At 41.5% G+C, this 24108-nt stretch overlaps 1 protein-coding gene across 1 annotated transcript in view; it reads left to right on the top strand.

The window, feature by feature from the left end:
- Positions 1-24108, top strand: part of srrm3 (serine/arginine repetitive matrix 3) — a 70491-nt gene that overhangs the window by 42198 nt on the left and 4185 nt on the right. The window contains exons 3-13 of the mRNA XM_041051731.1: positions 2227-2328; positions 9085-9186; positions 9748-9828; positions 10319-10387; positions 12897-12932; positions 13208-13258; positions 13869-13976; positions 15070-15232; positions 22959-23254; positions 23376-23627; positions 23730-23855. Of these exons, the coding sequence (XP_040907665.1) occupies positions 2227-2328; positions 9085-9186; positions 9748-9828; positions 10319-10387; positions 12897-12932; positions 13208-13258; positions 13869-13976; positions 15070-15232; positions 22959-23254; positions 23376-23627; positions 23730-23855 (1386 nt within the window). The remainder of the gene's footprint in view (positions 1-2226; positions 2329-9084; positions 9187-9747; positions 9829-10318; positions 10388-12896; positions 12933-13207; positions 13259-13868; positions 13977-15069; positions 15233-22958; positions 23255-23375; positions 23628-23729; positions 23856-24108) is intronic.

Raw genomic sequence — 24108 nt, forward strand, 5'->3', positions numbered from 1 at the left:
TAATGCCATTTTCACGCTGAAATGAGCCACTGGTTCATTTACAATCCCCTCTTATAAAACTGGTCCTGCCATGAGCTGCATTTATGAGAGAGAAAGAGAATCTGTTGTCGTGTTAGAGTCTATGTCTCAGCGCTGAATGATGGACAGTTCCTCTATACTTCTACTTATTGCAAGTAGAGCTCACACGCCAGATTTAAACAGGAAAATTAATTACACGTCCAAAAGTCTTTTGTGTCTGGTGCTGTTTTTCATAGCATGAGTCAGGACTCTTATTTCCAATTAAGAGGAATCTTAAGAGAGACTTAAGAGGTCTAATACCCCCCGACTCTCCCAGCCCTCTCCCATTGTGTATAAACAGATGTTTATACACAATGGACATAATGGAAACATATTGGCAACAGAGCTAATGATATCCTCAGGAAGTGTAAGTCACACTAGACCTTAAAATATGTGTATAATGTCTGTGTGTTTAGATTTGATTGAGTAATGAACAAATTTTGATGCAAATCACAGCAGTCGGGTGCTAAGGGTTTTAAAAGCACATTAACTGCCTCCGTGTGTCACACCCCCTGCTGCAGCTCCAACCGTTGAGCATTTTGATAAGTGAGCCGACATGTGGAAAGCCCAGGGGAGAGGAGGCTCTTGATTTAATGTCCACGTATTGGAATGAGATGTTCATATATGGCTGTCCTCATGTTGTATCATATATTGTATACGTACATACTGTAGGTATGATGGCGTAGAAGAGATAGAGATATTTTCCTTTATAATAGCCACAAAACCTCTATTATATTCAGTTTATAATTAGTTTTTATCACTTCTCTCTAAATGCAGATCATCTAATAAGTTGTAAATTGAGAGATAATGATTTTTCTTTTTGTTCTTGAGTTTTTTGCTCTTCAGTTAAAGGTTTTTAACATTTTGAAAAATCCACTTATTCATTTTCTTGCAGTTAGATTCGAAGATTGATGCCACTTTCATATCTGTATATATGAAGCTACAGCCGTTGTTGTTGAACGTGATATGGACACTACAGTATATTTTTAATGGTAGAGCCTTCCAGTCTGTGATGCCTGGCTCTTGGCCACAGTTTCACAGCTTTATTAATTCTCTGCCTTTCCCCTCCCTCCTCAATCCTCCTCTCTCCCTTCATATTCCTCTGCCTCTGTAGCTCATTACAGCTCATTACCACATCCAGAGCCGAATGTGGAGAATGTGTGTACGATGGTACGAATACACCAGGAGATCAGCTCGGTGTACGGTGCACTGAAAAGGCCATGTACTGTCAGAGACTGGCATAGCTTCTCCTCTGAGGATCTGTGGAATAGAAGAGGACAGAATCAACTTCATTCCCTCTGTGGTGCTTGTTCAGACAGGCTGGTTGAATTATTACTGTGTCCCTTGCACAGCTGTCACCACTTTTACAGTTGTGTTATTCACACACTGGGAGGATATAGCTCAAATCTGTATGCATAAACCATTTTAGGACTCTTTGATTCATTTATTATGTTTTGCACCAAGTAAGATCACAGTGAATTAAAGTGTAACTGATCCTGGTGATGCTCCTCTGCTGCACCCACTGACCGCAGCAACACACTTTGAATGAAGAAAAGCCAGATTTTCAGAGTTAAAAAATATGAATACAAATCCACGATGTGACACAGACAGTAATTTCTTTCATGTGCCACTGCAGCGGTCCACAGTATTCTGTCTGTGTCAGCTTGTTGAAAGCTCCTCACACTGCCCCTCAGTTCCTCTCAAGTCAGCGAGTTATACGGCGCTCGCCTGCAGAATAAAACATGACGTGCAGTCCAGGCCTGAACAAGTAACCCGCCGGGGTCGGGAGAAGTTGACAGTGAGTCATCAGAATATACATCATTCGGCTGAGTGTAATTTTTGGTCAGGACACGGTCAGAAGACAGTCTTTGACATTTGTTCAGACTCTGTGTGATAGCAGGGGATGACACGGCTCCTACACGAGCAGCTGGCAGATATGACGAATGACGGTTAGCTTCACCAGTGCTCCCGCTGCATTCAGGACTGTTATTAAGAGCTGCTGCTTCGATTTGCAGTATCTTCATAGGTCTTCACACAGCCTGTGGTTAACACTGAGAAGGATTCACTTCACACTTGTCTGCTCTCTACTGAGCCGAATAGTCAAAGCAGCAGATTACTGATGAATGTCTGTTCCTTTACTAACTGCTACGACTTCATGTCCGTCCTCAGGTACACAGAAGAAGAGATTCGACAGAAAGTGAGCACATTCAGACAAATGCTGATGGACAAAGAGGGCGTTATCACCAGAGAGGGCACACACACTCAGCCAATGTAAGTATTATCTTAGCCTGTTATAATACAGCATAATTGATTTGTTGATCATATTTTGTGTTATTACTCTGAATCTGCAAATTAACAAATGACTAAATTTATGAAATTTAGTGGAACAAAAAGAGTTCAAGCATCTCAAAACTGTACATAAGTACAGTACTTGAGTAACTGTACTTACTTTCCACCATTGGTAATCAGATTTATACTGGAAGATGGCATGATTTATATCAGGGGTTGTTGGAAATTGTCTTTAGTTTATTTATTCTCCTCATATGTCTATATATAAGTTTAGTAGTATTTGAATCCCACCTTCAAAAAAAAAACAAATAAATAAATAAAAAAGTAAGCCTGAACTGTCAAAATAAAAACTGTATAACGGTCCAGGTGGAAATCAGTTTTGGAAACAGAGCAGCAGTTTAGTGGAAAAAGCTATGGGAGGATGACCAGATGAAAGTAAAGTTTGTTTGAAATGTCTGTCAAAATATATAAGAAAGGTATCGACCAAAAACTGTCTTGGTCCATTTTGATGTACTTTTAGAAGGACCCTTTAGCTTTAGCTCATCAGCTTCCAGTCTACTGTCAAGGTGCTCAGGGCGTAAGGATCTGGTTTCTGAGATCTTCAGCTGAAAAAACAACATAACACCTCTGAAATATCAGTCAGGCTTTATCCTGCACTGCACAACTAATGGTGAGAACTGATTAAAAATTATACAGGAAAAATGAAGAAGTATTTCATATCCTTTCAGAGCTCATTACTGTATCTGTGCAAGTCAAAATAACAAATTTATATTTGTTTACACCCTTAGTGTACATGCACCATAGTGTGTTATTCACCTTACCTCCCTCCTTTTCCCTCACACAATTATTTTCAGCAAATTTATTAAAGAACCCAAAGACCTTTGCATTGTATCTATTAATTACAAAACGATTACAAATGCTTTACAACAAATGAATCCAATAAAACTAGGAAGCAATAAATAACAAATGCAAAGCGAAATTGATTTTGAAGGAAGCTATGAGAAATGGCCTGCTGGTCTAATAATGTCTTCAGGCAGTCAGTTTCAAAGAATATGGACCTTAATTGCAAAGGTGCAATAAATTTTAATTTGAATCTTTGGCTTTTGACTGGTAATGCTCCTCTTTACTTTGAAAATGATCAGTACCATTTTAAAGTGTATTCTAAACTCTGCTGGAAGCCAATGAGGGGAAGATTGGCATGATAATTATCAATTTGTTTAGCGTGAAGCCACAGTGTGGCTTTGAGCTCGGGGTGGGAGGGAGAACATCTCATCTGAGGCAAGCACAGATGGAAGGAAGGAATCAAGAAGGAATCAAAATGAATGAATGCCCGTGTGGTCGACATCTAGATCTCACACACACACATTCACAATGGCCGCTGCTTCAGCCCTGAAAAACATGAGAAACTGCAACAGCAGGATGTGGGTGCGGTGGCCCTCCTGAGTCAGTCCATCATTACAGTATGTGTGAATGATTGAGAGAACCAGTGTGGTGGTGGCGATGTGTCTCGCTGTCTGTGAACTAATGACTGGTAATGACGCTGATGCTTCCTGTCTCACAGACAGGACTAATGATTCTCCCTCCTCTGCACCTCAGTCGGTGTCTGACATTTAACTAGACCACGCTGAATTGAGGAGGAAGATTGAGGGAGGGAGCTATAAAGGACACTAATGTACAGTAGGATAAATAATAATAACAATAAACATTTATGGCCCAGAGAAGGCAAACTACAAAGATACAGAAAACCTTGTTTGTGTTGCTTTTCACAAGTTCACTCTCAAGGGCACTTCTGAGTCAGGTCCACATAGGATTTTCAAAACTTGCCTCAAATTCTGCAACTTTCCCTCTGCAGAAAGGCCTTGATTAGAAAAACTGGCAAAGGTTGTAATTTGCAGACTGTTATCCCCCCACTCCTCCACATCCTCCACACTCACCCACTCCAGACACACACACACACTGAACTACAGACCTCTCTGAGTTAATCCACAGAGTGTCCCTGTGCCCAACATTCTGACTTTACAAGTAAAGTGTCTAAATCTGGAGCATTACAGCAAGGATGCCTCAATTAACCCATGGTTTGGCCCCCTGGTCAAAACTGTACCCTGACAGACTCCCCTGATACTCACTGTCACCAACAATAAGCACATCAACAATCACCCTCATTAATAGGTAATAGATCAGGAGACCCTCACATTAGCTAATGTGGGTCTATGAGGGCCTCAGTCACTGTGGTGAACAGCCAGCACTAATCATGGGCGTGGCAGTGATTTCACACGAATGGCTTCGGCTGTGTCACGGCTCATCTCTGTCTCTGAAACTAGGGCTCTGGTTTGTTTCTGCAGCTCAGGTCCTTTATATATAGGAGGCTCCATTACAACCTCAGATATACAGCTTCCTTCAGTGTGTTTGAGTTTGCTCAGCGGGGAGGTTTTAGTCTGATGCCATTTTTTCCACAGGGACCAGTACTATTGACAGGCTGGGCCCCTCAGCTGTAGCATAATACTCTAACACACTAGCAATAAACAGCCAGTGAGCATGGATGTGCCAGCTCATAACTCTGTTTACCAATGTCCCACATTGATTTCCTGCGGAATGGATGGGAACATAGAGTGAGAGAAGGAATGCAGTGTGTAAAACCTCTCAGAGCTATTCAGGCTTACACACTAAGGCTGTCAGATCAGAGCAGGATCAATGGGGAAGCTGACCCTGGGCTTTGCATCGCCATTCAATTTCTGATGAAATGTCTGAGACCAGCTTTCTTTATTATGAAACAGAAATATATTTCATTTCAGTAGAATTGGAGCTGCTGTTTGACTGTAGTGCAGATATGGAATCTGGGTGCATACAGAACATCAAGGTTTTTCCCCATGATCACAGAATTGATTGACTCAGCTTAAACTCCCAGCCCAGTCAATCCTTCATCTTAATATGACCACCATAAAGCAGCAACTAGATCTGCCCCCACCCTCACACTGAGGAGTAATCAATCCGACCTCCACCTACCTCCCCCCAGAATAACAAACTATAACTCTCTGCAGCGATAGAAATATATCCGGGCCTTCGGTGGCAGAGTGGCTGTCTGAGTGGGGATATGAATGAGCTGCACTACTTTGTGCCGCAGCCCTGAGGAGGACCTTGGCCATAGTCCATCACTGCCAGGTCCCAGGGACAGTGGCTGAATTAGGGAGTCTCTTCCCTCACCAGGGCACCATTAAGCACAGGGACACTCACTCATCTGCCTAACAGGGACGCTGTCTTGATCAGGAACAGACTGGACAGATGTCTCCGGCATATTAGAGCATGGCATCAATTAAGAGATTAAAGACAGGATGGGGAATTAGTTGATTTATCACTAATGACTAAGCATGGGGACCACTAGATAGTTTCAATTGTTGTTAATTGGTCTTTTTGGCAGTGTGCTTCATTCCCGGTCCTACAGGGACACTAATCTGAGGCAAAAGGCTAAACAGCAGCTGAAATGGACATTTTTGTTTTTCAAAGGCCAAACTGAGATTTTAAATGTAAATTCATCAAGTAGTGTAAATACAGAGGTCTCATCTTCTTATGAATTGGATTGCGGTCAAAAATAAAAAAGTATGTGAATGCCATCACTGACATTTCACTCATTTATATCAATGTAGAAAATTGCACATTATCATAAAAGTGGTCATACGCTTTTCAAATTAATGGTAACTGTATGGTAATTAATAACACACCCTACTTCACATCACATTTAACTTTTGTTTATAAAGACTTTTTACTGTGTTGTTGATTAACACTGTGTGTGCATCTTCACTACAAGGAGTTATGTCCTTTACCGCCGAATGTAAATTTAATATTGATTTGATGCTCAGTTCTGGCACCTGTTTAAAAAAAGAGTGACTGTAACAAGTGGTGTAGTGTCTGCAGGTTAGCCTGTACGTAGCCTTAGAGGCAAAATCCAAAATCTACTGTTTAAAGAGAATTTAGTGAGTAACTGAAACTGACAAAGTAGAGAGGGGGATGTATAGGATTTTGTACTTCAGAGCATTGTGTGTCTCCCTCCTCTCAGCCCAATATACAAAAGTTAGATACTCTCCCTTTTTATTTTAGTGATAAAATGAGTCCTGTCAACGTGCAGTGTTTAATTTATCTGAAATGCCATCCACTCGTAGGCAGTTTCCAAGTCAGAGTTTTAGGCTGGACTGCAGCAGCTGGGCCGGACCTATAAATGTGAATGTTTGTCACTGGCTGACTGAGTGATGAAGTTATACAAACAGTCAGCCAGTGGAGTGTGGCCACTGGCATTTGCTCTTTCAACATGAATTTGTGCAAACACTTTCTATTAGGTCATCATGGGAACATTTGCAGACAGTGATGCCAACTTAGTGCCTTTGTCGCTAGATGTACTTCAGATTCCTTTAGGGATATTTTTCACAAAAACAGTTGACCACACAGCAGCTGATATAGACGTGAATGACCTTCAAACGTTCTCTCTGAATGATCATTTTACAAGTAAATACAGCCCAAATCACAGCACCGCCGTTGTCTTTGACTCTTGGTTATAAAGTCAGGATTTTAGCAGAGCAGAGCTTCAGCTTGGAAATGCTGGTGACTGCTGGTTAACATGTATCTTAATGAGCTGCGTTTCAGTCATTAATTCGTACTTGTTCCGTTTTCTGACAACGGAAACAGAAAAACATGTAAATGAGAGCAGCTTTATTGAGAATTCAGCTGTATTTAATTACTGTATATGTGAGCACAGGGGGGTAGGAGAGAAGCAACTGTACTATACAGCAGGCTGTATCTACTTGCCATTGAAAAGAGGTGTTTACTGCAGCTCCACAGCAGTTTTCAACTCCGTCCTCAATTTTCGTATTGACCGTATGCGGCCTTCTCTCCTCAGCTGATTCTGTTCTCTCAGACTGTGGTTTTGTGTTGCTCAAGTTCAAATTTACATGATTTTTGTAATGCAAGTTTATTCATTAGAGCAAGTGTCGCAGCGTGTGTGTGTGTGTGTGTGTGTGTGTGTGTGTGTGTTGAGCTCGCTCAAGCACTTTTCCATGCATGTGTGCAGAAAAGGCTGTCGTTGTGAAGTGAGGTTATTTTGCTGGCACTTGGCATCCCTGCTGTGCCCAGTGGTGCTCAGCCAATTAAGGGCTCTGTTTCCTCGTCTCCTCCTAACAAACCGTCAGGCCTGTTCCCTGTTCAAGCCCGCTCCACACTGCCCTTCCAGATACTTTACACCATTTATTTTGTCTTTTTTCTACATCATCCATCCTCTCTATCCTGATCTGATGTAAAATTTGCTCTGATACTGTTTCCCATGTGTGTTTGATGTCCTCACTCCAGATGCACTTATCCTTTGCTTTGTTAACTTGTTTTTGTGTAACACTTCATCTCATTACCCCTGCCTGTTTTTATCTCTAACTAACTGAGGCAGCATGGAGAGTCATCAAGGTTATGACTCCATCATCATTGCTCTAATCCAAACAACCTCTACATAGACTTCCATATATTACATCGCTGGGTAGAAAAGTACCAGCGAGCACAGACCATGACCTGCTGAGTTTGTAACAATACTGGGACGTGACAAGGTGGGACTGTGGGAGGGTAAAAAAAATCACTGTGGTGTGGCTGTTTTTATCAGGGTTTTGTTTTGTTTTTTTAACCAGCAAGGTCAGATTTGGTAGATTAGAGGAGGCCACATAAGAGGGAAGGGGGAAGTGGGGCCAGGAGGATTAGTTAGGAGGCTGGTGCCATCTGTCTGTATATACAATACATATGTGTGAAAAACAAGCAGGAAGATATGAATCCCACAAGCTGAACTGTCGGAGTGTGAGTAATGATGATATTCTACAGCTGTGGTGAGGGAAGATTAGAAATTACAGCCATAAAATGTTTAGTGTGTGAGTGATGAATAAAGAAACGCTCTATGGTCCGTTTCCATTGTCTTAAATGAATGTATTTACTCTGGGCTCAGGAAAAAGACTCCACACATCAGACTAATCGGGCTAATCTTCCTCCTTCGCCCACCAGCCTCTCATACCAAACTGCAATGAGGACAAGGTCACGCTTGTCTTTTTTTTCAGAATAACAAATTCCACTAAGAACAGTTTGCAATATGCAAATCTCCGACACTGAGACACTGCAGTGCTCTCAAGTGGACAGTCTGACATCAAAGGATACAAATACCTTTATGCGTTTTTACAAGAGGTCATTTTAACAGTGATTCAGCAATTATACATATGCATTTGAATAGGTTCTGTAACAATAACCATCAAATTGCCTCACATCAGACTGATAAATAACAAGGAACTGCAATGCAGAGATGCCAAATCAGGTTTGAGGTCATTTAGAAACAGTGTCACCATCACATAATAAGTCCACCAGAGAGCACTGACAACTTGATTTTTCAACTGTAAAATGTCTTTCTTAGTGTATATAGTTACTTAGCTACCATACTGAACTAAGATCCTGAACTTTATACCTGCTAAACATGAGCATGTTAGCACTGGCACTGTGAGTATGTTAGCATGCTGACACCGACATTTAGTTCAAAGCACCTACGTACGACCTCACTGAGCTGCCTGCATGGCTGGAGACTCTTGTTCTGGTTAGACTGTCACTGTGAAATCTCTACTGAGAATTATATGGAAATCAGTGTTTGCCATACGTATACACAGACTTTTAATTACTCTTTCTTACAATACTCTCTCTGACACACGCTTCATCTTCACGATCCTCTTGTATTTTCAGGGTCAACCACCTACGCTATGAGCCTGATGATTATGAAGAGGACCCTGAGTTGGCTGGCTATGAAGATGGAGACTATGAGCAGGATTACAACAGTGACAACAGGTAAAGCACATATTTAAACACACATACCGTGTTGACCAGCTCTCAGCCTTCAAGTGAGGAACTAGATCAACCATCTATTACCTCCTTCTCACGGCCTCCAGATGTTTCCTTCGATAATATCCATAAACATAAAACTGATATCAGGTTTAATATGCTCCTCAGATCAACTAGCAAAGCTCATGCCCAGTAATACGCTCACAGAGATAAACACTGGTTATTACTTATGTTTGAAAACCATAATGCAGATGGTCATTTAGATTGTGCTTTCTGCATGTGTCACTTCACAGACAAGATTAAGTGTAATTTCCTTGAAGCGATTTCCTATTTCCATTGTAAGATGTATTGCATGAATTTCGTATGTTGTGGCAGACTGAACTCAGGAAATGAGAAAATATACACTTATCGTCTTGTTATCGGCACGGCAGCAAATAACTATAATCAGGAAGTTATTCCTTCTGAAAACGATTATTACAGCAATCACTTGTAAATTATTTCTGCATTTCTCGCCCTCGATCTCAGTCTCACTCTCCCTCTCGTTCTGTCTTTCTGTGGCCAATTCAGAGTGAAGAGGAAATCAAGCAGCTCTCCATCCCCTCGTCCAAAGAAAAGGAAGAAGAAGAAATCTGGCCGCCGAAGGAGTCGGTGAGTGGAAACGGCTTTTTTTTTTTTTTTTTTTTATAATTACACTGTGATTTTATGAAATGGAATTCCAATTATTTTGGTGTGAAAATTGTGAACGGGCCATCACATACTGCAGTTGTGTGTAGGGGGGCAAAAGTGAGTGATTAGGAAAGCATGTCTCATCTTCCATTATCTTTTGACAAGGTCAACAAAAGAAGGAGAGAGAGTGAGACTGAAAGAGAATGTGAGAATGAAGAAGTGTATTGGTGGTAAAGAGAAGAAAGAATAAGAGGAGAAAGGCAGAGAGATGAATAGAGCTGAGGACAAAGAGAGCCTTGGTAAGAAGAATCAGCTGATCAGCTAGTAAAGGATGACACCTCTGCTAACAATCCTCTTGAACTCTGAATGTAATGTAACACAGTGATGAGTGAAAAGCCAAAATCTGGCAGTAATGTGAGGCTCATTCTGCAGTCATGGCATGCAAAAAATATTCCCCTCTCTCCATCAATAGGTTTGGCAGCTCGTCACCAACTCGCAGAGAGAAGAAGAAAAAGAGTGGGAAGAAACACAAGCGAGACAGGTGAGTGTGTGCGTACATACCATGCACGAGCATCATCAGCGACATGTCAGCACAAGAAAGACGCTCTGACTTTTCAAGGGTTTGTCAACAGCCTTCCTCTCAGTGATGGATGTTCAGAGATAGCGACATGTTTGATGTTTCACTTAACCAGAAACAGGAAGTAAGAAAAAAAAGTTATTAAAATATTAAAAAGAACATCGCCCTTTTCTTTTTTCATGGAGAGTATTTCATACATTTTCTATGTTGGTTACATTTTTCTCTTGTATTTGCCTCTTGGTGCAATAATTCAGCAATTATTGCATAGGAACGAAAGCAGGAAGAAAGGAAGGGAGGGACAAATGAAGGAAAGAAACAGGAAGAAGGAAAGGAAGAAAAAGGAAAGGTAGAAGGAAAGGAAGAAGTAAAGGGAAGGAAGGAAGGAAAGTAAGAAAGTCAGAAGGAAATATGGAAGGAAAAGAAAGGAAGGAATGGGAAAAAAGGGAAGCGAACAGGGGAAGGAAAAGGAAGAGAGACCCCCCAGGGTGGGTCTCCTGGAGGATAACAATGAAAGAAGGAAAGATAGGAATAAAATTAAAGAGAAGAAAGAGAATGGAAGAAAAGAGGGAAAGAAGAGTGCTTTGGAAAGACAATAAGAAGAAAGATAGAAGGGAAGGAGAGGCAGGAAAAGAGCAAGAGCTCATCAGCAGATACCTGTGCAGTGCCTTGGGATATCATAACGACAATAAGAAATTGTAGCGTGCCCTCCCCCTCCAATTTCTCTCGTTCTCCGCCTGCTCTAATAACCCAGCCTGTATGGGGGCGCACAACACAAGAAAAATGAGCCTCTCACCAAATTGCTGAGCATCACTGCACTGCCCCGCTCTTGTTTCCCACCTCTCATCCATTCACGCACATCCGAGTGCCCCACATCCTCTCCCGTCATCCCCACACCTCCCTCCCAGCCTCACACCAAAGCTGTTCTGCATTGCAGGTACTGTTTTTTTTATATGAATAATGTATAGATGAGGAGGGGGGGTTGCTCCCCAGAGACGCCCTCCTTTGATGCTCCTTTTTAAGGTGCACTTTAGGAGGGGAGGGGGAGAATACTGCTATCCTGGCCTGCTTACATTAATGCCGCTGCTTGTTTATAATATACAGCCCACTTTAAAATAATAGCTCCAGGTGGGGCTCTCCCATTTGATGCATGTTTGTCATACATATACGAATCATGTCCTTGCATTAGAAGGAGGGGTGAGGGATTCAGCTGTGACCAGAGAGTGTGACAGAACAGAAAAATAATGAGCTCTCCAAAATATCAGCTCACATACAGTGGTCCCCAGACGACTCCCTCCGGTGGGGAAACATGGGCTGCTACTGGGGCCACAGCTCTGAGTCACATATCAGCCACATACATTACTGTGACAGCTTTATTACTCCCCTTTCAGTGAATCAACACACTTTGTGCTGCCGCGCTCTCCCACTCCATGCTGCATGCTGTAGGTGTGTGAAACAGCAGGGGAGATGTAGGGCTCTTCAGGAAAATAGCTACAACTCTCAGAGACCGGTCTGACTAATCACCATGGAAACTGCAAGGAGGGTGAAAGTGATATGGAGGTGATGTGTCAGCTGCTGAGGACTGAGGAATGGCCGGTGTCCCCATCATTATACTTTATAGTAATAGGGAGCAATAGTAACTGTAACAGGGAGCAGCATCTTCTACAGTGAGAAACTGTAAAAAAAAAAAAAAAAAAAATAGTGTGTGCTATCCAGCACCTGTAGAAAACCAGCTGCCTGCTGTGAGATTCCCCTGGGCACATCTCTGCACATATAGATGTATGCATGTGATCCAGATGCTGAAATAGTCCATTTATCAGTTGGCATATAAAAATACATGATCCCTCTGCAGCATCTTGAACATATTCATATTATGAGATAAACCTTTTTTGACTTGTAGCTGTAGCCTTACACGGTTTTGTGTGTCACTGTGTGTGTTTGTAATAGTTACCGTGCTGTTAATGTTCATATGTAGAGACATATTTGTCATTAAACATACACAAATATTTCAATCCAAATGGCTTCATCCAAAATATGAGCTGCAGTCTGTGCTAAATGAAGCGTAGACACCCTCAGCTGTTATGTGGTCTGAGTGTTCTTTGAGGTGAACTTGAAACAATCACAGTAAAAATATGGTTTAAAAAAAAAAAGAGGAGTATAAAAAATGTGATGACAGCACAGATTAGATTTTGGGCTCAGCCTCCAGCATTTGTTCAAAATACAACCTTGGATGTCCTAGAATTTATTCCAAGAAGCAGATTTAGAAATTCCCAGAACCAAATCAAATCTGGAACATGGACTGGGTAAAAGGTAAACCTGGACAGGTTGTCCATATTTCTCAGTAAGCCTGCTTCTTGGAACAGGCCCCTGCTCCACCATTGCAGCATAATGTATATGAATCATTCAGTTGAATATTATGTGATGTATCTGTCATGATATCATCATTATAATGAATGTGGTGTTTTTGTGTTTGTAGATCTGCATCTGGCTCCAGGAAAAAGAGGAGATACAGGTGTGTATGAAAGGCAAAACCAGTACAGCATAACATGATCAGCACTGTTTACAACCGAGTTCATGATAGTGTGCATCAAAGCAAAATGCTGCAAATGAGTTTTCCCTTGTAAGGTGTGTGTTATTGTGATTCCTGCCTGTTGAGTACCATTTGTTCAAAAGACAATGCAATCCATATGGGCGAGCGCTGCAGTGAGTTCTGTTTTTTTTACAAAGGGAATTTCCATTGCTTTAATATACACAGCTTCATTATCTTACATGTGGCATCTGTTTCAGATCGGGCAGCCCAAAGAACAAACACAAAGACAAGAATAAGCAGAAAAAGAGGTGAGACGCACATAGTAATACCATAGTAATATCATTTACATGTTGATGTTCAGCTGGCAGAAAAAGCTACAGCGTATGTCTGCTTTTCTTTTCAGTAAAACAAAGCTTCACATTCTTTATCTGTAAAAATGTGATGTTCTGTAGAAATGTAGTATGCAAAGTGTAAGAATACTATAAGCACAGTTTGTCCTCTGCACATAGTAAAACAAACAGTGAGCCCACGTCTCAGTGCTTGACAATGGGTGCAACTGGAGTCACGTTCAGTCTCTCATAAATTTATATTGGTATTTTACACCCATTATCTCAGCCTCAGACTCACAGCGAATGTTAACAAGTGTAAAGCACTGAGTGCATCTCCTAAACATTATGTGCGAGTTCAACACAATTTCAGTGCCATGCATCGCACCCTGTCTTAATTAGAATATATATTGAAAGTGTTTGGCAGTGCATGAGCTGTTTTACATATCAGTAGATTGACTACTGAGCTCTCTGTGGCATGTGTGTTTCCCCGTGATATATGCATATATACATACACATGGCTTTGTGTATATGTATGCATGTGTGTGTGTGTGTGTGGTGTGGTGTTCGTCCATTTGTTGTAATCCATCAGGTCCCCTGGTGAGACCCCAGGTAGGAGCTCACAGCGTCAAGGCAGCTGCTGCAGCTCCCGCAGTGCATCCCTGTCCTCCACCCGGAGCACCTCCAAATCTCCCACCAGGTAGACTCCTCAACACACACGCAGTCACACACACATATTCACACGCACGCTTCGTTTTGTCACACACTGATATTGCTCTACTGACTGTCGAGCGGTTGCCCTGGTGACCGACAGTCTGTCTCTCTTATTTACTGCCGGTCCTCGGGGGATAGATTAGGATACAAATGGGGCTTCTCAGCAGGTCTTATAATAGCCCCCTCCTTAAATGAAAGTGATATCTCACTCCGTACTTACAGAGTTTGATGAAAAAAAATCGTGGGTAGCACTGTTAGTCATTTCATGTGGCTCAGAACATTGAGGTCCTGCTGCTCTATTTGAAAAGCAGAATATACTGTATCTTTAAGTTAGCTGAAATGTCCTGGTTTCTGAATGTACTGTCATTTTTAAAGGTACTGACAAGTTTGTACATTTTCTTCATTTAAGGAAAATAACTACGTAAAGGAGCAGCTCATCTGAGTTCTACTCCCGCGTGCAAGGTGTTTTATCTCTTAAAAAAAAAAAAGCCAGTAACAGAGCAGAGTATTTATCTTCTGAGGTACTTTGAATTGGGGCATGTCACATTTTAACATAGAATTTCTGAATTTCTAGACCTGTATTTACCAGAAATTTAGGATTTATTAATTACACTTAAAAATCCTATTATGTAAAGAAACACTTAATTGATTAATCGGTTAGTTGATCAACAGAAAATGTTTCATTATTTTTTGTCGTTTGTAAACAGAATGATTGATCAGTTGGCTTGGTGGATTATTTTCTTGATTAACTGAGAAAGATTGATCTATAGTGAATCATTCGTTCCAACTGTGCTTATAGGGACTGACTAAAAGTAAAAAAGTTATTTGCAGAGTGAGAAGAAAGTGTAAGAGTCACCGACTGTTGTATCAGAGTTCCTTAGTTTTAACCAGGTGTGTACAATATTTCACTGGTAGCACTTTGATAACTACAAATGTTTTACTTGGACAGTAAAGTCACAATTTACTGACAAATGTGACACTAATTTCCTCACGATGAAGGTTTTTTACAGCGTTGTTCCCCAGGCAGCGGAGTGACTGTGTTTTACCTCTTGTGTCGCTGTGTGGCTCTACTCTTCCAGACTGAACTCCAAGCACAAGACGGACGGACAAAAGGCGTCCGGCACCTCGCTGTCCCCGGGCCCCAAAAGTTCTGCCACGTGGCACAACGGGGACCACACCCAGCGAAGCCGCAATGGCAAGGCCAGCAGACTCAACCACGCCGAGGGCGAGAAAGGGCACGATGTATGTAATCTCCTCTATTTTGCTCTCACACCCCCACCCTCCCCCCACCCACTCCTACGGTATCAACCACAGTCTTGTATGACAAATGAGTTTTATCCTGCTCTATTGTGTTGGGTGACATGAATTCTCATCTTCTTTGATATTGAAAGATTTTTTTTTTGTTCTTTGATCAGTTATTCCAAGGACAGTTTTTATTATTGACATTATTATTTTTGACGTGTAAAAAACACTTCTGTCCTGTGTAAAAGTTGCCGCTCCTGCTGCTTTGTTTCTGGCTCTCTTTGACTCCTCTGCCATCTTGTTTTTTTTTTGTTTGTTTTTGTTGTTTCCTGTAACAGAGGGAGGGAGCTAAGGTAGCCGAGGTTCAAGTGTTTCTGTTCAGTACACATCCTCTGAGTCAGAGCACAACATTAGCATAACACATCTCGGATGGAAATATGAAAAATGAATGAACAAAAAGATTGTTGTTTCTTCCGAGTGGGGGCCTGCCACTGCATAAGACAAATAACAAAAAGTTGAGGTGTGACTACTTCATACATTTGCTTCCCCCAAAGAGGTCCATGTCCGTGAAGAAATATAAAAAAAAAAAAATGTGTCCAGGAATAAAAGAGTCACGATCAGACACCTGATGGCTGTGATAACAATCTGCAATTCCTCCTTAAACTGATTAATGCAGTTACTCAGTGGAAAGTCGTGATCCAAGCACGCTAAAATTAAGTGTAACAAAATATGGCTATAGGTGCAGCTCACTGTACCAGGTATCTGCTGTTTCTGTTGGGGTGTATGGGAGATTTAAAATGCCTAAATAAAAACACACCAAACAAAGAAGGTGACATACAGCACACAATGTAGTATGTATTTACTTTTATGTATGCAAGTACAATTATTTAGCTTTTTGTCTTAAATGGATGAATAAATCGTTTTTTTGACGCGGTGTGAATTTTCACATTAAATTACAGTGAAATTGACACCAGTGTTTATAAAGATAAAGGAAAAATCAACTCAGGATTAGAACTTTAAAGATATATCTTTTATTTCACTGTGTCTTTCAAATCAAATCACCACAAAGAAATCAAAGAAGTGTATTGAATTTCAGTGTTATCCAGCAGAGGGCATCGTGGACCTGTCAGTAATAAATGCAAAGCACCGTCATTAGTTTTCATGAGCCGCATCATAAAATGAAAAACAACCAGTTTTCCAATCACAGCTTGGGAGCAGAACCACAGGTGGACCTAACATTAAAACTGCTTCCCGTGGTCTAGTTAGCAACAGGGACACTTCTACCGACTGTATATTTACATTTGTGATTGCGAATTCTCGCAACTGTTTGTAGGCAATCAAAAATGGAAAGTCAATAGTAAAAGCTAAATAATAACATATGTTTATTTGAACTATTTCACAGTTAACGCATACATAAAAAGGAAATATAACAAAGTGCATTGTATTTCTTTGTTTGATGTGTTTATATTTTGGCATTTTCAGTCTTCCATAGACCCCGTTCATGCCCTGAGTCCATTTCATGCAACAGAGTGGACCCTTTGTACTGAATCATTTATACGTCTATTCTTTAAAAAAAAAAAAAAGAAAAAGAAAAAAATGACCAGCACCACACACGGTTCACAATACGTCCACAAAGCCTAAAGTGTTATAAATCACACATGAACTGCTCCCTGTTTATTTCTGTTAGTCTCAGATTATCTAAAAGGCAGTGACTGTGATGAGTTTTAAACGACTTTCTGCTATTATGAAAACAGCCTTGTTCTTCCATACTGTAAATGGATCATTAGTGCTACAGTAGGATGACAGCCATTATGTGGGAATAAAACAAAAAGCATCACTTAGACAAAGGGATCGCTTGTGAAACAATCTTCTTCTGATGAACAAGCATCTAAATAGGCTGCAAACATCCTGTGAACACTTCCTCCAGAGAACTGATGTCTCTTATTTTCCACTCCAGCTTGCATGTATCTATGAGGTCTCATCTGATCTCTTTCTCTCTTTTCTCTGTCATTACTGTTTTTTTTTCCTTATCAGTTTAAGTGGTATTTACCCATGAATAAATGCCCAAATCTTTCTGTCTCGTTATATAAAAAGCACTCAAATGCTTTGGAACCGGACCAAGTAGGTTAACTGGGTATGTTTAATAGTTTCTTTTTGTCAATACAGTTGTCTTTCTTCTCAAGCACATGCTCTGCTCAGTGATAGATCCTCCTCTCCTCCAGGCGTCCAACATCTCCTGCCAAAACACCAGGGGTTAAACACACGCTCCTCTCTGCTGCTTTACTTTACTATGTTGATATGCATGTTGCCCCTAGGTGGCAGTATCTGTTCTGTCCCTGACGTATAGTTTCTACTCCATCTGTTCAGGCCAGTGGAGAATGGCAAGGGAAGTCTGTTAGTCCATGTTCATGTTTTTAGCCATTCAGATGGGATGCAGTAAAAGAGGAGCATTTAATTGGCTCACAGTTTTTAAGCAGCATCTTTGTAGCATTAGGTGATGCTGCCCCACTCTTGTTAATCTCCACCAAAGGCTAAAATATGTCATAATAATCCTCAAACTGAAATCTTTGCACAGGAGGATGGTTATGTGGGCCAGACCTGGATCCCACTGAAGTCTGGTTTTACTGCAGCAGTTGTGTGGTTTAGCAAATGTTCTGTATAGCAGCTCTGGTTCTTTATCTGTCATCTCAGTTTGTGTTCCTGTAGTTGTACCCTAGCCCTGGTTTGGGACCGTCTCAGCCACTATAGAGGAGACAGTCCTGGATGTTTCCCCATGGAAAAAAAGCTGAGGGAAGCTGCAGTGTGCTGCTCTTTATCAGAGGGGGGGTGTTAGAACCCAGCTCCCTCATGGAGGGGAAGCAACATAAAGCATAAAGCAGGGTGGAACTGTTTTCCATCTGTACTGGATAAAATGTGATATACATAATGTTCAAGAATGATATGAATTGAAAAGGCACGCTAAATAAATAAGTAAATAAAAAGTGCTAAAATAACGAATGAAGAAAATAACATGATCTGATGAAGTGAAATGAAAGTTACAGCAAACTGGGCCTGGCCCAGTCCACAGCTACATAAGTGAGTGCCTTAAACTCACAGCCTTAAACTCACAGCTGTCCACTTGCATAAATACCACTGTATACTGGGGGTGTAATTTTGATTCCTGCACTGGAGAGTCAGACTGGGCATTCCTCCAATCTTAAGTGTCCCAGTTGCAGCCAGGGAAGAGGATGGACAGTGTGTCAGTAGAAAAACCACACAACACGGTTTGCATAAGAAAAAAAGGACAGACTCACAGAGGAGTTAAGACACACCATCATATCACAAGGCTTCAGGAATGAGGACTAACTGCCTGGTTTGGTAAATACAGGTGTCTTTAACATCCCCATCTCTGATAAAGAGCAGCACACAGACACTTGTGTACGGGAAACATCTAAGACTGACTGCCATGCAGTTGCTGAGACAGTCCCAAACGGGGCTAGTCATCCTCTTGCTCATTATTAAAGGATGTATTCAAACACTTGAAACACAAGTGCACAGGCTCTTGAAAATAACTAGGACAACTCACTCATTTATCAACATGATTGTGATTTTAAAGGGACCCAAGCCATTTTGAATGCAAGCTCCCTCTTCACTTTTAAGAGTTTAAACAGCAGATCGGCCAGAGCTCCCTGAGGCTCCCTCTCACCGTGCCTGTGTTTAAATAAAAAAAGATTGCTGGGAAGAAAGTTGGGCTGACGTCCAATAAGTACAGAATAGAGAAGTGCTGCTGCTGAAGAAGACCCAGGCCAAAATGTGACTGGGGTCCCTTTCAAATGTGCTTACTCTCTTAGTCGTCCATCTTAGCAGTGACTGCCCCCTCCAACACTCTTCTACCCCCCCCATCTCCTCCTCTCCTACCTGTTCATCTGTGTCCTGTGTGACTCATGTCTCACTCTTGTTGTCCTGACATTTTTCTTCCCTCATCTCTTTCATTTCTGCCAGCTCTGCATGCCCCCCACCCCAACAACCCCCCCTCCCCCACCCCTCCTCCTCCCTCCCTTCAGCTACTCTACTCTACATGAATGTCCACTAATATGGCAATTAACTCTATCCGCTTACCCCTACCCCACCCACCCCCACCCTGTTTTGATACAAATATGGCTGCATTATTTGTACAAGCGAAAAAGACAAAGCAAGTCATGCAGATTTTTTTTAAGATTCATCCTTTGTTTCTAATTTTACTTTGATTTAAAATTCCATGTGGATTTTTTTTGTTTACCCCCCCTCCCCCCTTCTCTATTTTCTTTATACTTTTTGGTTTGTTTAGTTCTCCTTAGTCTCTGGACTAAATATGTAGCTTTGATACTAAAAGAGGTCATTGTCTTTTTCCCATTTCGCTGCGGAGAACATTCCTTTCTCCTTTTTTCTTTCTTTCCTTTTTTTTGTTGATATTGCATACGTGTCACTGATTGAAATGGAAGGTAGGTAATGCTTTGCCTACGCACGTGATCTTTATGCAGATGAGAATGTGACAAGCACCCTAGCCTGAGTGACGTCAATGTTTCTCTCTCTCTTTCTCTCTCTCTCTCTCTCTCTCTTTCTGTTGTTTACCAATGGTCTTTAACCAAATTAATTTGACTTCATCAATTGTGATTTGACTCTTGAAAGATTGGGTTACGTAGAGCTCTGGTTTTTCTCTTTCCTCCTTAACTTCATTCTGAAGTCCAATATCCCGCCCTATCTTCCAGGTCCATTTCTTTCCATTTTTTTTGTTATCTTTCTGTTTTGGTAGAATGCATTCCTGTTTGTCCAGCATCTCTCTGTTCGTTGGTGAATTAGTACATTCGTCTTATGATTTTCACCACATTGATTTCCACAACTGTTTCTAACAACTGTCATAAGCACCAGTGGTTGTGTGTTTTCTTATTATACCGTTTAGTTGTCTTCTCTCTACTGGAGAACGGCTCTTCTTTCTGCAAGGATCAGTCGGCGATTTTTCTGTATCTTAGATTACAAAGCAACTCAGACAGTACATGATTATGCATGTGGAAGAGCCAGCTGTATTTGGTTTCTTATAAATGGCCTTTTGGAGATTTACTCTCTTTTTTTTCTGACCTGCTTGGAATGAGCAGTGTGTAACTGTGCATCATGTTTCAGTCCCTGAACTCCAACTTAATCACTTATCCAAGTTCTATTTTTGTTGAATGCTTAAAATAGGGGTTTTGAATATATTATAACACGCTCTCTGCCATACAAAGTTGAGGGGATAAGGCTGATATTACTCTGTTTTTCTTACTATTAACAAATCCCTTGAATAGACCTAAACCTACAATGTGTTAGTCTGTCTATACTTTCTGGCTTCGCTACCTTGTCTGTGGCACTCAGCCACAAATCTACCAGTTCCTACTGCAGATGGAATATTTTAAAAAGCTAGTTTTATTTTTAAACAAGGCAGGAGTCAACAGCCACACTGTGAGACTGTACTCACAGTGGGTACACTCGTGCTGTGAGCTGCATGCTAATGTCAGCATGCTAACATGCTCACAGTGACAATGCTAATGTACTAATGTTCAACAGGTATAATGTTTACCAGGTTCACCAGCTTATTTTAGTATGGTGACATTTGCTTATTAGCATTAAACACAAAGTACAAGTCAGGCTGATGGGAATGTTGTTTATTTTGCAGGTATTTGATAAACCAAAGACCATAAGTACTGGATAAATTAAAATCCTGACCTAATCATGGCACTAGATGAAAAGTCAAAGGACCACCAATCAGTCGCAAGTTATCCTGAGGGAGATATCAATGTGTGTGCCAAATGCCAAGGCAGTCTATCCAGTGATTTTCAACACAGTTCACTAAAAAACAAAAATGTCAACCTCATGGTGGTGCCACAGGAAAAGTCAAGGGATCACCAAAGTCACTGGGATTCATAATGTGGGAACCATGAATGTCTGTACAACATTTCATGGCCGACAGGCCGACGTTGCCGTCCTTAGAGCCATGCTAGTGGCTCTAGGTAAGGCACAGTGGTCTCCTCAAACAGCTGGGCACTGTAGTTTTAGAACACATGACTCAAACAGCAGTAAATAGTGCATTTGTTGGGGACTAATCTTGACCTAATACACATTTGATGCTCTGGTGAGTATTTACAGAAAGGGACAATCTATGTGAGTGCATGTTGCCTCAAAATAACAGCTGTTAGACATCAATGGCGCTCAGTGGCACCAAGGAATTAACTATATCACGCTGTCATGGTAGGATCAATTCATTGTTGATTTTGGTCTTTCATGGGATTTACTGACAATAAGAAAAACAGAGAACACGGCCAGCCTTTCCCCATAATACAGTGGTCATTTTGAAAACTATTAGCTTCAAGGTAAATGAGTCTATTCATGTCACTAAAAGTAGCTTTCCTCTTTAAAATCTCAAATGATCCAATCACGTTCTTGTTGTCTTATCAATTCAATGCAATTTCACTGACCATGTGTTTTGGGGGATTCTTACATTAGTCAGTTCCCCAAAAAATTACCTCTGATTGCCATAAAATGTGATTGATCCCAAGTCAGCCTCAGTAATAATCTAATACTCTCTGTGGTTTTGTAGCACTAACTCCCTGGAACTAAAATACTGGAAACTTTTTGCTATTGTGATGACTATAAGTGTCTTGTATCAAGGAGCCCATGAGCACAAACACAGGTTGTAAGCAGCGGAAGCTAAGGTAGAGATCCTGTAAACGTGTCAGGCAGTAAAATAACACCTTCCCTGTGGCAGATACTACATGGAGAGAAAAAAGGTACAGAAAATACCTTTAACTCTCGCCAGCCAGTTGCTCCCTGATGTTGAGGAAGGTGACTGGGCCCAGAGGATTTACTCTCTGTGTGAGGGACTCCCTGCACATTGTGGTTTTCCTCTTTGCTTTTGAGTTCTTTTCCATTGATTTCCATGCATTGTCTCATGAGTCACTGGCAGGGAAGGGTTTTGTGTCTTTTTCTCTTGCATTTTGTGAATCTAATGATGCACTTATGTTGCCCCACTTTTCCCTTTTCTTCATACCTTACCTACTAAAGGAGGGAATACCACTTTATTGGTAAGTGGATGTTAACCAGAAGGGAGTTAAACAAGAGTAACCATTAAAAAAAAAAAAAAACAAAGAAAATGGGTCGCTGTTCACATCTCAGCAATTGTCTTCAGGAAAAAAAAAATCCAGAAAGAGAAAATTGAGTAGCAGACGATTTGTTTTCTGATTCGATTGATTCAATAATTGTGATCTTTATTTTGTTCCTTCCATTTCTGTGATGTTCTGTCAAGTTGTCTTCTCTTTCTGTTTTGTTTACTTTTTTTAACCATTACTAAAATAACTGAAGAAGTCCTCTTTTTCTACTCTACAAAATCTGTAGCTCTGTACTCTCTGCCTCTGCTCTTAATCTTATTTGGTTCACAGTTTTGTTTTTTACTTTTTCCCTCTCTTCCTCCTCTTCCTAGTTTTTTTGTTTGTTTTTGCGATTATGATTTCTTCAACTCATTATGGTTTTGCATGCCAAGTATTGCATGCGCTGCACCATAGAGGACTATCTATAAGCCATATGGAGAAAACCTAGATCTTTTTCTTTTAGATGTTTACCTTCTTTTGGCAAGTACACCGTAGCACTCAATCACCAACCTGAAAACACTCTAATGCTCCTTTTGTCCTTTTTCTTTTTTTTTTTTTCTTTTTTTCCTTTGTTGGTCATCATTTCTCTACAGAAGCTCCATCTGCTGACTGCTAGCACTGCAAGCATCCAGTCCACTCTGCTGAGAGAGCACAAGCTCCACAGCGCCCCCAGCAGGAGCCAAACAGGACCGATGTGTGCAGCAGGAGAGGCTGGGAGTGTGGACGGCAGGAACACAGCTGTAGGGAGCTCCGTAACCCAGACGCCGGGGAGGAGAGGGAGCCAGAGAGGCCAGAATAAGAGCTCCCACTCCCCCGCTCACAGCAGCGACTCAGCCCACTCCCAGCACAACCACACTCACAGAGGGAGGAACTCTCGGCACCAGAGAAAGTGAGCCTTCATGCAGCCTATATTTTCAGGCTCTTATCACTGCTGGATCATTCGTCTTTGACTTTGCAGCTGAGAGAGAATTATTTGACATTTTCTGTATTAAACTGCCCATTGCCCCTAGGACAAAGGGTGGCCACTCTTCCAAGCGTCACCACCGCTCCAGTCGGGCTCAGGCCCACCATCGGAGCCCGTCAGCGTCTCCAGGACGACACTCACACGCCTCAGGCAGGAAGAGAGAGGAGTCTCGGAGCAAACCCAACCTCCGACAGCGCAGCAGCTCCTGGAGCAGCGGGCGTTCATCCTCGCACTCTGCATCCAGAGACAGAGGCCCCAGCAAGGCCAAGTCCCCACACAACAGACAGAACAACTCCAGGTGAAACTCCGCTCTCTCTGTCACACCTTCCTCTCAGCTTATGGTTTTATTTTGTTCTCATGTGGTGGTGGTGGTGTTGTTGTTGTCCTGTGTGTTGTGCAGGGAGAGGGACAGCCCTAACCGTTCCGACACAGACAGCCGAGCTCGCCGCCGCTCACGCAGCTACTCACCCATTCGCAAAAGGAGAAGAGATTCACCCAGCTTCATGGAGGCTCGCAGGATCACCAGGTGACACAGCTGTCCACAATCATAAAACACACCCTGCTTTGTTGTTTTTTTTTTTTTTTAAGTATTCCCTTTTACCCACAGTTATTCACAACTTACCTACGGTGTGAAATTTTCTTCCAGCAGAACACCAGCGTAACACAGGCTCCAACACAACATTTTATCTTTTGAATTTTATTTTCAGCTTTTTATATGTCTGGAATTAATGGTACTAAAGCATGACACACTTTAATATAACATTTCCCATAACTGTGCA

This window comes from Toxotes jaculatrix, chromosome 12 (assembly GCF_017976425.1).
Source record: "Toxotes jaculatrix isolate fToxJac2 chromosome 12, fToxJac2.pri, whole genome shotgun sequence".
Lineage (NCBI taxonomy): Eukaryota > Metazoa > Chordata > Actinopteri > Toxotidae > Toxotes > Toxotes jaculatrix.